Raw genomic sequence first — 13,062 nt, 5'->3', positions numbered from 1 at the left:
TAACAAATATGCAGTCCAAATGTGTGCTACAGGCACATCAGAGTGAGGTGAAATAAATCTCCCAAATGGCTTGTATTAAGACCTTCTAACTCTCTTTAGGTATAAAAGAGACTTTTATAAGTTTCTTGACACTTCTAAGGCAGCTTGGAAATAATTTCTAGAGCCTAAGTCATTCCCCTCATTGGCACAAAATGTCTAGGATTACATTAGAAAATAAACATTTATTCAAAAGTGAAATGTGAAGTCTGAAAATTAAAGAAGATGAACACTTTGCAAATAGAAATATATGCAATTTTTTGAACCTACATTTCTGAAGAGGAAATTAGAATTTCACAGAGCAGTGACAATGGTGATTGTTCGGTCAGCAGGTTGTTTCTTACATTTCTCTTCTTTCCTTCCTCCTCTTTTCTTCTATTCCCCTTCCCCACTAATAGCCTTCCCCCCAGATCCATTTCTGTATAAGTAGTGCTTCAGAGTCAGAGTTATTGACAAGAGAGAAATAAATAAGGAAACAAGAGTCCCATGTTATAGTTCAGATTCTGGAACTTCTTAGTTGTATGAGTTGGGGTGAGTTTCTTAGCACCTTTAGACCGATTTGAACTTGTTCCTAGAGGAAGTGATTGGACTTAATACATTCCAAGGTACTTTCTAGCTCTAAATTCTGTGGCTGCAGTAGTTATCTTTTGTGAGTACTTAGCATTCTTAATAATTTGAAACGTGGACAGGTTGAACATTTAATATTTTCTGTATTTTAAAAAATGTTTTAAAAATTAAAATGTGAAATATGATTATTATTGTTGATCAGTAGCCATTGGTGCGGTGAACAGAAAGAGTCTCTTATTTTCCAATCTGAAGGAAGATTTAGAGAGGGAAGTTTTCCTCACTGCAGGGAATGGTTTTCTGTAATTATTCTAAATAGTCTGTAAAAAGAGTTTTGAAAAGCCATAAGACATAAATTCTAACTTAGTTGTGGGAATTTTGACTTTGCTGAAATGATCTCAAATGCTGCATATTTTAAAATCTTAACATATACTCTATAATGATACATTTGATCTGTAAGCTAAAATGTAAAATACCATCATCTAAATATTAATTTATGTACTTGTTTTAAAAAATACAGTAGAAGTCAGTTGTTTCCCGGGATCACAAACCAGGCAACAGTGATGTTGCACCATCCAGAGGACTCTGAGTCCATATGAATGACACCCCCTAGAGTTGTCCAGCGGATGTGGCTGCAAGTGCAAACTTGAATGCCAGATTATAGGAATGAGAGACATAGGAAAAGTGTAAGAAAATAGTGCAAGGCTGGTGATAAATGGCTGACTCTAAACTTCCAAGTCAGGATCATGACAGAGAGAGGTGTGTCTTCAACAACTAGAAAACACTTGTTCTTTCTGAAGGGGGTGGCTGATAGTCTACGGCAAGCGCCCCTTGCCTGAGAATGTGAGCCCATCATAGCTAGCCTTTCTGATTTTTCAAGAGAAGCCAGAAACCGTATGTTTATGTGACATCTCCTGACTTTTAGATGTTGGCAACTAATCCACATTGTGAAAAAGCAAGGAGCAGGCCAGACAAGGTATCATCTGCAAGCTGATCACTATGCCAATGGCCAGAAAGCCAACTCTAATTAAGGCAGCTGTTTGCATTTCCATTTTCCAGAACTCAGAGTGGCAAAAAATAATAATAATAATACAAACAACAACAACAAAAAACAACCCACACAGATTGGACCTGGTTGCAATAGAGGGGTCACCTGCCAGAAAGTTTATTTTGATAAATAAATGGGCCGCAGGTTTTGAGGTATCTGCAAAAGTCATCTCAGTAGACAAGTCATTGTTTTGTAAGGTGGGGGAGGGCGCAACTTTATTAGTTAAACCCATCTAATATAACCCGAGTAAATTGAGGAAGATTGGCATTAAGGTTAACATAAATCACACGTGCTTATTTTTACAGATTTCAATGATTAAGCTTGAGTTCCATTGACAAGTAGTTTCAATAAATCACATCTCCTGTGGATAAATACAGGGCTGTTATTTCTAGAAAGACAGCAGTTCATAGACTTTTACTAGATCATACTTGGTAGTGTACAACCTAACCCTCATAGACCAACACTTAAAATTTCCAGATAAGGAAATCAGGACCCAAAGATGACCTAATCCACAGCAAAGATGCAGGGATCTGAAGCTTCTGCCCACTGCGCTCTTACCCATGGACGAAAACAATATGTTAGAGATGTTGAACCAGATAGTGTCTGTGGTATCTATCAGCATTAGACACCAGTGTTTATCTGCGTCAGATAGAGAGAAAGTATGTGCTTCAAATGAATTCTGCTATAAGAATTTGAGATTATAAATGGGAAAAAAGAAACTTTTGAAGGGAGTTTAAACCAGATATGCTTGTTTGAACTCAGAGGAGATGGTATCTCACAGATTGAGCATGGTGCCTGGCTCCATGCTTTCAAACACTCGGTGAGAGTTTGAAAATGAATTGGAACCAGAAATAAACCTGAAAGTTCCAAATCGGGTTTCTACCCCCACCATGGTAGATGAACTGTCCAGTTGGATGGTGCAGGTACAGTCAAACCTCAAGGTAACCTGGGTTCTGGAACCAAAGCTTCTAGGAGACTTGGGGTCCCATTCCTGACTGGGGCGTGGACTCCCCCCATCAACGGTTACCTTCCTTTCTGTTCATCAGCTGCTCTGCAAGTGGTGTAAGTAATAAGGGAACATGTTTGGATTTCCTGACTTCAGGCCAGGAAGTGAGCGGAATATGAGCCCACCCAGCCCAAAGGGGTGTTACCTGCCTTACCGCAAAGTGGGCTTTGGAGTCAGAGGGAAGCCCAAATCCTGGCTCAGTTCATACCTTTGGGTCTCAATTTCGTCATCTGACGAGTGCGGATTCTCATTGCTACCTCACAGGATTATTCTAAGGATTAAATTAGATCTTGTGAATTAGGGGTGCTGGGCAAGGGACTCGGTACAGAGTAAGAGCCCACAATGCAGTGCTGTTAATGTTTACATAATCGGTTATCTGATTTCCCAGCCTACAGCAGACTGGAACCAGCAGATTAGGAAGGCCCAAGGGACTGCTTCGGGAAGGCCATTGACGGCAGGAAAAAGTGACAGGTCGCAGCCAGACTACAAGGGAGGCAAGAGAAAAACTATAAAAAGCAGGAACAAAAACACTCAAAAGACACAGCAGTCTGGGGGATTTACTAAAAGACAAAGAGCCCTACTCAGGTCAGTAGCTTCTGGGAGACTCCATACCTTGTACTCCAACAGGGACTTATGTTGACAGCATTGTATGAATTACTTCTCTCTCCATCCCCTTTGCCCCTCGAAATAGCTGTGGGGGTGGGGTCATAGTTAGCCTTTCAGTGGGGTTGCTCTGACCGAATGCTTCCAGGTCATGAAGTTCCCAAAGTCAAGGCCAGCAAAGGAGCAAGCACAGTGGGCTCCTTCGGTGGTCTGAAAAGAACCCAAGTTCCACAAAAGAGCTGTGAGTTTTAGTGCAACAGAGAGAAGGATGCCCCTTGCACCACTGACCACTTCTTCCACCTTCACCTCCCTTAAAGTCAAGGTTAGAGATGGAGCCCTGGAGAACAGGCTTCCAGATCCTGGCATGTGGGAGAGAGAGAGAAAATGAGAAGGCTAGGCTGCAGACATGCCAGTCCCTTCTGATGCCATCTCTACTCTGGTGTCTAATCCACCACCTGGGGTGGGCACTGTTTTTAACTGAAGCCTGAGCTGCTCACTTTGAAGCTGGAACTCAGGCTGAAGAAGGCAGGACAGAGACTAAGTGCCTGGAAGTTATCCCTCAAGTGCGACAGGCAAGGCTAAATGGGACCTGGACAGACCTTCCTGGGGATCTGGGAAGGACTGAGGTAGAGAATGCTCTTGGAGAGCCTTCCAAGGCCTGGGAGTATCCTGAGGTATGCTGAGCTGAGGACCCAAAGGCTCATTCCAAGCCCAGCTGATGGGCCACCCCATTGGCTGGGATTGGCTCAGAAATGGTGTGGGAGAAGGCTGGGCGTGGTAGCTCATGCCTGTAATTCCATCACTTTGAGAGGCCAAAGCAGGAGGATCACTTAAGCCCTGAAGTTTGAGACCAACCTGGGCAACATAGTGAGACCCCACCTCTATAGAAAATACCAAAATTATCCGGGCATGATGGTGCCTGTAGTCCCAGGTACTCAGGAGGCTAAGACGGAAGGATTGCTTAAGCCCAGGAGGTCAAGGCTGCAGGCCGATAGCAGGGCACTGTACTGCAGCTCGAGGAACAGAGCAAGACAGTCTCAAAAAAAAAAAAAAAAGGAAAAGGAAAGAAAAGAAAAGAAAGAAAAAAGAGTGGGGATAAAACCACAAACTAACAATTTTCAGAGGGGGTATATTGCATAGGGATCAAGAACGTGGACTCTCCACCTGGCCCGAGGTCAAGTCTCAGTGTTGTGGCTTAATTGTGTTAAATTTGTATCCTCAATTTCTCCATCCCTCACATTGGGGGAAATAGTGGTACCTACTCATAGGATTTCTCTGGGAATTAAATCCATAAATTCACTAATATCTCTGAGACACTTAAAATATTGTCCTGGCACGTGGTAAACACTAACACCTGAGAGTTATTATTTCATCCCTGTAGCTGAGTGGGGCTGAGGAATTGTAGGATTGGACCGCCGCTACCTTAATAAAATGTGCTCAGCATTTCTGCATGTGCAGGTAACCCTTTGCAGCAGCAGAGACTTCAGTCAATATATATATATGTGTGTGTGTGTGTATAAATGTATGTGTGTGTGTGTCTATATATATATATAAAATAAGTGGAGTTGGGGGAGTGGCACTGCAAATAATTTTCCTGCTGTTAAAATAAGAGGGACTGAACCATATTAATGCCAGGAGTGAAGTTCAGTTTATTTCAGGGGGAACATGGTTTTCCTACCTCCTACTGTGTTACTGATACAGTACTTACTGACCAGCCGTCTTAAACTCTCGTGATAGGGTCTCTCTCTCTCTCTCTCTCTTTCTCTTTTTCCTAATGGTGTGGAACAGAGCTTGAATAATAAATATTTAACAGGGACACTCCCTTTTCTCTGTTAAAATAATCTTTGTTTCAATACTTTAACAAGGAAGACTGTGTTTTCCCACCTCTGCTCTCACGTTTCGTTGAAGCCAGGTCTCAGGAGTAAGAGAAAATAAACACAGGACCACTTGGGGAGGGCAGTGCTGGCTGAATTCGTCTCACTGGACAGCCCAGGGTCAGGGGTTTCAGCCGCCTGTTCAAGGACACCCAGATCCACAGCAGCCAGCTGGGAGCTCCTAGGCAACTATGCCCAGCGATTCCAGGTGCCAGCTGCTGAATGCGAGAGAGCAAGGAGGTGGGGGTGGACGAGGAACTGCCAGCTGCAGGACCACCGGGGCAAGGGGAGGGGGTTGTCAACAGAGACGGGATGCTGGGTAGGACCAGTCTTTTCTTATGAGACGTTTTCAGCTGAGGTGCTGGCTTCTGATGGTGGGAAACCAGGCATTCAGGTGGCTTGGAGAGGCTTATATCTAACAGAGTTGGAAAGCCTCCATTGAGGAAATCCAGCCCATTCTGCCTGGACTTTGGGGCTCCATCCATGGTGATTTTTGTGTCAAGGGAAAATTCACACACTGTCACTCAGGCGGGCAGCAACTTAATTTCTCTTTAGCTGAACTGAACTTGCTTGCAAGCCTCTATGTAGACCAATGGCGGAAACAACTTAATCTTTTTTCCATTTCTGCTGTTGACAAAAAAAAAAGTTTTAAAATCTTTTTTCCATTTCTTCTAATGGTGGAAAAAAGCATAATCTTGCCATTTCAAGGTAGCTCAGTCTCTTCCAATAGAAAGCATAGACTATCCATTTATGACTTAGGCGATTCCGGGTTTAAACATGGTCAATTCAGAGTAGAAATTCCCTATCAGAGCTGTTGGTTTTTCTTGAAGTTTCTCTCCTTCCCCTGGTCTAGTCCTAAGATGTTGCCTAGATGTGAGGGGGGTTTACAGAACATCATGGTGGCAGGTACGGAGGCTTGCTTCCACAGCTGAGGTGACTTGTCACAGGAGGCCTGGGGCCTGGGCCAGGACCTGCTGACATCTGTGGCTTAGGCCTCCCTCTCTGGGTTGCTGAATCTCTGTTCTCGGAGCCCTGTGTCACCGCCCCCAGGCAGCCTCTGGCCTCAGTGGCCCCTCAGCACTTCCTGCTGGGGACTTGAGGGTATTTGTTCACAGTTCACAGGGAGTGACCAGCCTCCAGGCCCCATCTGTACTTAGTGACACCACATGGTTTCCACTGGGCTCCAGCCCCCGTGTTAGTCCAGAGAACTTTGACAGCTGCCTTATCCCAGAATTTCTGTGGAAAGTGGAGTCTAAGACCCCCTTCCCCAGGGTGGCTTCCAAGGAGCATTTGCTCACTCTCTTCTCACTCCAGGCCCCTTCCCTGCTTCCCTGCCTCCAGGAAGAGCTTGTATCTCTTCTCTGGATGGCAGGAAACAGCTCCTCCCTCTCCATGGCTTGTAATCAAAATGCTAGGCTCTGAGTTCTTCAAGCTCTAGAGTTTTCCTTGGAACCTGTTTCTCTCTCTCTCTCTCTCGCTCTTAAATCTTATAAAAGCCTACCTGGCTCTAGCGTGAAAGCCTAAAAGCCTTGGCTTTCACAATGTTTCACAACTGGAATGGTATTATTTGGGAATTTAAAAGCTAAACATTGACTGCTTTGTTCATGTCTGGGTTCCACCCCCCCCCCTCAAGTAAGGGAGGCAAGCCCCAGCTCCTTGGGTTGGGGCCCCCAGGCAACAGAAATGACCCAGAATGAAAAATGCATTGATATTTCAGAATGTCGTCCAGCTGCATGTATAATTCAGGGCAGCCAGTCTGATCTCTGGTTGGGGTGGATTTACCAACTGCCTACTTAGCAAGTGCCAATTGCTCTTAGTGTTGTAGCCAGCCCAGTGGTGGCTGGAGGGCCAGGTGCACTTGCACTGCCTGAGTCAGGGAGTTCTTGAACAGGGTCTTTCTACTCAGTGGTCTCTGGAGAGATGCCCTACCTTGGGTTTAGGTGCTGATGGAGTGCGATATGAGTGCTGGTCTCTTTCCAGCTCTCATAATATCAAAGTGGGCAATGTGGCAGTGGTTCCTTGCCAAGAATGAATGACATGAGAAATGAGTAATGCAGCTTTTCCATGATTTGTTCTGTGTGTGTGTGCAGCAAGAACCCAGGTTTACACATGGAGGTGGTGGCCTGGTTTACACATGGAGGTGGTACATACACCTGGACAAATGTATGCCTGCCACTAAGCATTTTGGTCATTGCAGGTGGCTTATAGAGTAAATGGGAGGGAAATATATAAATGTATCTATCTACCTGTCTGTCTGTCTATCTGTCTGTCTGTCTGTCTGTCTATCTATCTATCTATCTATCTATCTATCTATCTATCTATCTATCTATCCATCTATCTATCATTAGCCCTGTAGTCAGTGTGTAAGCCTATGAAATGTCTTGGCAACCCTTAGTGGTGTCATAGATCAAGTAGGAGGTGACATGGAGCAAGGTAGGTGATGGCCTCGGGTCTGGAGCCCTCCTGTTTCTGGCTCAGCCAGTAGCCCTGGGGCCAGGCCATTATGACCTCTCAGAGGCATTGATGGCTTCTCTTTGAAAAGGGACTCATGGAGGACGGCCAAATTCCATTCTAGCATTAACATTCTGTGTTCAAGCAAATGCTTCCCGAGACTACCATGTGGTTTGGCACCTGATCCCTTCTCTGTTAAAAACTAGTAGTGGGAGAAATGCTAAAAGAATAAGAATTATTTTTATAATCCACATTAAAACAGTTATACATTAATAAAATAGACTTTGACTCATGGCTCAGGTTGCCCTTGGTTTTCAGTGCTCAGCCCCTGCCTGCCCACCCATATACACACTCCATGACCCAAGGAAAATGAAAAGTTCTGTATTGTAAGCCCTCTATTCCCCTATGCTTTGTTTGAAATCGTTGAATGTTGTTCTGTTCAAATTCAAAATAGTGAGCTAAGCCCCCATATTTACAGCCTTCTACCCCCTAGCTTTCATCATTATGACAAGAGGAATACATAGACTTAGGCAGGGGTGGGGTCTGTCACGGAAGGAGCCGTCCAGAGGCTAGAAACATCATGTAGTTCGTAGAGGTTATATTGCAGGTGGATTCAGAGTTTCAAAGTCACCACCCAGGACAGGAGCTGCCTCCCTGAAGAGGAAGAAGAGCTCCCCTACCATTACCCCCTGCCCTTTCCTTGCCAGCTGAGTCTCTTTAACGCTTCCTTAGGGGAAGGAGAGGGGAAGATCATTTCACTGCTGGTTGTCAACCTCCCCCAGACATTGGAAGGACCTGAGAAACAAAAAATACTGATGCCGGAGCTTCTGATTTCATTGGTTTGGGGTTCAACCTGGGCAGTGGGCTGTTTAGTATGCCACCAAGTTGAGAACCACTGCCATAGGAAGGCAACTGGAAGCCACCTTGGTACAACCTGGGGAACTTCGCTGATGAAGGCTCCTTAGAGTGCCCTGTTCCTTAGAGAAATAGGCACTACTCCGTGAATTTCAAGCTGTCTAAACAAATACAATATAATCCTTCTCACAACAGGAATCTCCACTGCCCCAACTCTTCTCTTCCTCCTCCCACAATGCTGTCACCTCTCTACCCCTCCCCAGGACAAAGGGGCATCTCATTTGGCCAGCCACAGAAATACCTCAATGTACCTTTTCTGTTTACTTGGACCTAGAAGACTTGGTGGAGAAAGAGCATAATCTCTAGCAGAACTTGCTTCAACTCTCACTTGAAGTCTAGAAGGAGGAAAATGTCTTATAACAGAAAAAGGAAATAAAAATGGAAATCATCAAATAGGATGGCAAAAGTCACTTATTAAGAAAAAAAACTCCTAAGATTAATCTTATTAATACTCAAAGAAAAAAAGTATGAACCAGTCAAAATTGAAGTGAGATTTTTGTGAGAGAAATATGTCACATTAATACTGAAATATACCTAGTTAAATGAATTCGTGAGAATAGCAAGGAAATATTGAAATAGAAGAGTAATGACTATGAACTAGTTTCACTAATTAACATTTTATTTATTTATTTATTTTTGAGATGGAGTCTCACTCTGTCACCCAGGCTGGAGTGTAGTGGTGTGATCTCGGCTGACTGCAACCTCCGCCTCCCAGGTTCAAGTGATCCTTCTGCCTCAACCTCTTGAGTAGCTGGGATTACAGACATGCGCTACCATGCCTGGCTAACTTTTGTATTTTTAGAGATGGGGTTTCACCATGTTGGCCAGGGTGGTCTCAAACTCCTGGCCTCAAGTGAACTGCCCGCCTTGGCCTCCCAAAGTGCTGGGATTACAGGTGTGAGGCACCACACCCAGCCTGTTAACGTTTATTGTAAAGCCACAGTACTTAAAATGATATGGTACTGTTACCAAAATGAGTCAGTGGGACAAAATAGAAAATCCAAAAATAGATCTAAGTCCCATGATAATTAAATATATGATAAAGATAAAGGCAATACTTGAAATCACTTGAGAAAATATGGATTAATTATGTTGTTATAACTGCATAAGCATTATTAAATATAATAGATATTTACCTCATTTTGCCAAAATCCAAATGAATTATAAAAGTAAAAGTTCTAACATGAAAAAAATTAAATAAAAATCCTGGAATAAAATTAAGTTGAGTATTTATATAGGACTGTGAAGAATAAACCATGAATAGAAAGTTTGATTAGTTTGACTGCTTATACTCTTAAATTTGTGCATTCATGCCAAAACAAAATAGAAACCCCTTTCCCCGCCCCACTGCCAGCCGAAACTTCAAAAACAAAATGAGAAACAAAAAGAACAGATGATAAGTTGGGAATAATGTTTGTACCAGAAATGACAGATAAAGGGTAAATATGTGTAGTATAAAGGGACTTCTAAACATTTTAAGAAAAATAGTGATATTAGGTTGGTGTAAAATAATTGGCGGGTTTTGCCACTAAAAGTAATGGCAAAAACTGTGATTGCCTTTTTTTTTTTTTTTTTTTTTTTTGAGATGGTAGTTTTGCACTGTCACCCAGGCTGGAGTGCAGTGGCACGATCTTGGCTCACTGTAACCTCTGCCTTCTGGGTTCACACCATTCTCCTGCCTCAGCCTCTCCGAGTACCTGGAACTACAGGTGCCCACCACCATGCCCAGCTAATTTTTTTGTATTTTTAGTAGAGATGGGGTTTCACTGTGGTCTCGATCTCCTGACCTCGTGATCCGCCCACCTCAGCCTCCCAAAGTGCTGGGATTATAAGCATGAGCCACCGTACCTGGCCACTGTGATTGCTTTTGCACCAACCTAATAGAAAAATAAATTGACACTAAATGTCAGATATTTTAGAAAGAATTCATGTTCTATGACCATGAAATCCTTTTCTTGGAATTTATCCTCAGGAATTAATTGTGCACATTTGTAGATATTTATGAATAAGCTTTTTTTCCCAAAGATTGTCTATAAAAGCCAAGGGGGAATAAAAGAGACAACAGAAAGAAATGAAGAAAAAGGAAGAGAAATCGAGAAAAACAGGGAGGGAGAAGGAAGGAAAGAATGAAGGAAGGAAGGAAAAGAAGAGATGAAAGGAAGAGAAGGAAGGAAAAGAAAGAAGAACCGTAAATGTCCAACAATAGGAGATTAGTTGAAGAAATGTTACATTGTGAGAGCTGACAGCTAGTCAGTAACTAAAAGTAAAATTGAAAGATACTCACCCTAGCGTGTACAAGAAGAATCTTTTATGAAAACAACTGTATGTAAATATATGCACAAATATAATCATGAAGACATCTGGAATCTGAAAGCTAACCCAGTTATCTCTGGGGTAATGGGTTACAGCTCTGACTTTTCTTTCTCCATTTTGCATACATGTATTTTTTGTTTACAATTAGCATGATTTTGTTTTGAAAAAATTGTTTTTGATGTTATTCTGGGACTAGACGTCAGTAAATATTCTTGTCTGTAAATTCTGGTCTGTAAATATTCTTGCCTTTCTTGTCCTGGTTTCTCTCCTCCCGGCCCTCGTCCTGCCCATGCACTAGGAAGATCTTGCTGACCACCAAGGTCTTCCCTACTACGCTCTCCCCAGAGCTCCTGAACCATGAGTGATACACACTTCATATTTGTTCTTTAAAAGTTTTTTGGCTGTGCACAGTGGATCATGCCTGTAATCCCAACACTTTAGGGGGTCGAGGTGAGCAGATCACTTAAGGCCAGGAGTTCGAGACCAGACTGGCCAATATGGTGAAACCCCACCTGTACTAAAAATACAAAAATTAGCTGGGCGTGGTGGTGCACGCCTGTAGTCTCAGCTGCTTGGGAGGCTGAGGCATGAGAATTGCTTGAACCTGGGAGGCAGAAGTTGCAGTAAGCCAGGATTGCACCATTGCACTCCAGCCTGGGCAACAGAGCAAGACTGTCTCAAAAATAGATAAATAAATAATAAAAGTTTCTCTTGTGTTTTCCAATCCCCACAAAGAAACTGTAAGCTCCCAGAGAGAAGGAGGTGGGCCTTGTGATTCCTCTGTTGCTCCCTTAGGGCTCCAGGTGGAGCTGACTGGCTGCTTTTGGGAGATGGGCTGGGCATGACTTCTCTGCCTGGGAGTATTGAAAAGATAGACACTGGGCTCGGGGTCAGCGCAGGCAGCTGGGAGAGCTGAGGTAGCCAGAGACCACAAACAGCACCCGTGAGCTGGGTGGAGCTGGCCTTGTTGTGGGAAGGAAGCAGGGCCTGCTGGTAAGGATCTCTCTGAGCTTTTCCACATTTCCAATTTCCCATGGATAATTGATCATGTTAACCTGTACTTTTTGTCTCCATATCATGCGGACAGGTTCTAACATTCCCATGGACCAGCCCTGCTGTCGTGGTCTCTATGACTTTGAGCCAGAAAACCAAGGAGAATTAGGATTTAAAGAAGGGGACATCATTACATTAACCAATCAAATAGATGAAAACTGGTATGAAGGAATGATACACGGGGAATCCGGATTCTTCCCCATTAATTATGTTGAAGTGATCGTGCCTTTACCTCAGTAAATGTGTAACACAAACCCTGGACATACTTTCATAACTGAAATGAATTCACACCAGTGTGCTCTCAGTGTGGTGTTCTGTGACATCCTTTGCTCTCTGACCAACTTAATGACTTTTGTATGTGTGTTCTCTTTATAATGTATTTTATATCACTTTAATTTGTATAAATGATTTTCTTGTCCTTGCTACATGAAAATATTGTTTTCTTTTTTGCTTCTTGTCCTAAAAGTCATTGGTTAAATGTATTTGCTTCCTGTTGTTAAAAATAAGTCTCACCCATTGCAGTTATGTCAATGAATGGCCTATATTCCTCAGCTGCAATGAAATGGTAACATTTGAAACTAAGAAATGCTAAATATTTTGTTTCTCGACATTCCTGATGACGTCTGGTCTTTCTTCATTGTATTTTAAGCTTACCTGTGAATAGCCCAATAAACATGACACGCTGTGTTGGCAAAAGGCCTTGGTTATTTTTAACGTTGAATTGTTGATTTTTAAGCGCAGTCTTCCAGCTGCAAACTCATACCCCATGGCCAACCAAAGTATCAAAGCACGGATGCTTAAATGATGCCTCCTGATGGGAGCCTTCACTTTCCACCTGATTCAAACATGACATTAATCCTCCTTCCAGTTGGGAGATGGAAAGCCCTTCTACCTACCTTCAAGTTTATTTACAAAAGACCCCACATCAAGCTTCTGCTGCTGCCACATTTTGGATAGGTTTTTCGAGAAAGTTGTGTTATGGAAGTAGTGTGGTCAAGAGTTGGCTGAGTCCCCAATAACGTCCTCTTAGGCTCAGTGAACCAGCCCCTGGCCTTGCCTACAGTACGCACTAGTCACATGCTTTGGCCCATTGGAGTCTACAGTCGTATTATGGGAAGGGGCAGGTATTATTTCCCATTTGAAAAGAAGGAGGCTCATCGACTGACTTACCTAGGATCAAACGACCACATACAGGCACA

At 43.2% G+C, this 13,062-nt stretch overlaps 1 protein-coding gene across 6 annotated transcripts in view; it reads left to right on the top strand.

The window, feature by feature from the left end:
• SH3GL3 (SH3 domain containing GRB2 like 3, endophilin A3) overlaps window positions 1–12,559 on the top strand; it is a 160,797-nt gene extending 148,238 nt beyond the window's left edge. For 4 of the 6 annotated variants that reach the window (XM_030814925.1, XM_030814924.1, XM_012507158.2 and 1 more), the window contains exon 9: window positions 11,898–12,559. In XM_030814925.1, the coding sequence (XP_030670785.1) occupies window positions 11,898–12,103 (206 nt within the window). In that variant the 3' untranslated portion in view covers window positions 12,104–12,559. Of the gene's footprint in view, window positions 1–3,042; window positions 3,240–11,897 lie in introns of all 6 variants that reach the window. The other 2 variants (XR_004030584.1, XR_004030583.1) reach the window with 1 other exon arrangement.
• Window positions 12,560–13,062: the final 503 nt, after the last annotated feature.

The sequence above is a fragment of the Nomascus leucogenys genome, chromosome 6 (genome assembly GCF_006542625.1).
Source record: "Nomascus leucogenys isolate Asia chromosome 6, Asia_NLE_v1, whole genome shotgun sequence".
Lineage (NCBI taxonomy): Eukaryota > Metazoa > Chordata > Mammalia > Primates > Hylobatidae > Nomascus > Nomascus leucogenys.
Note: the sequence above shows the minus strand (reverse complement) of the source record. Positions and strands in the feature narration are given on the sequence as shown.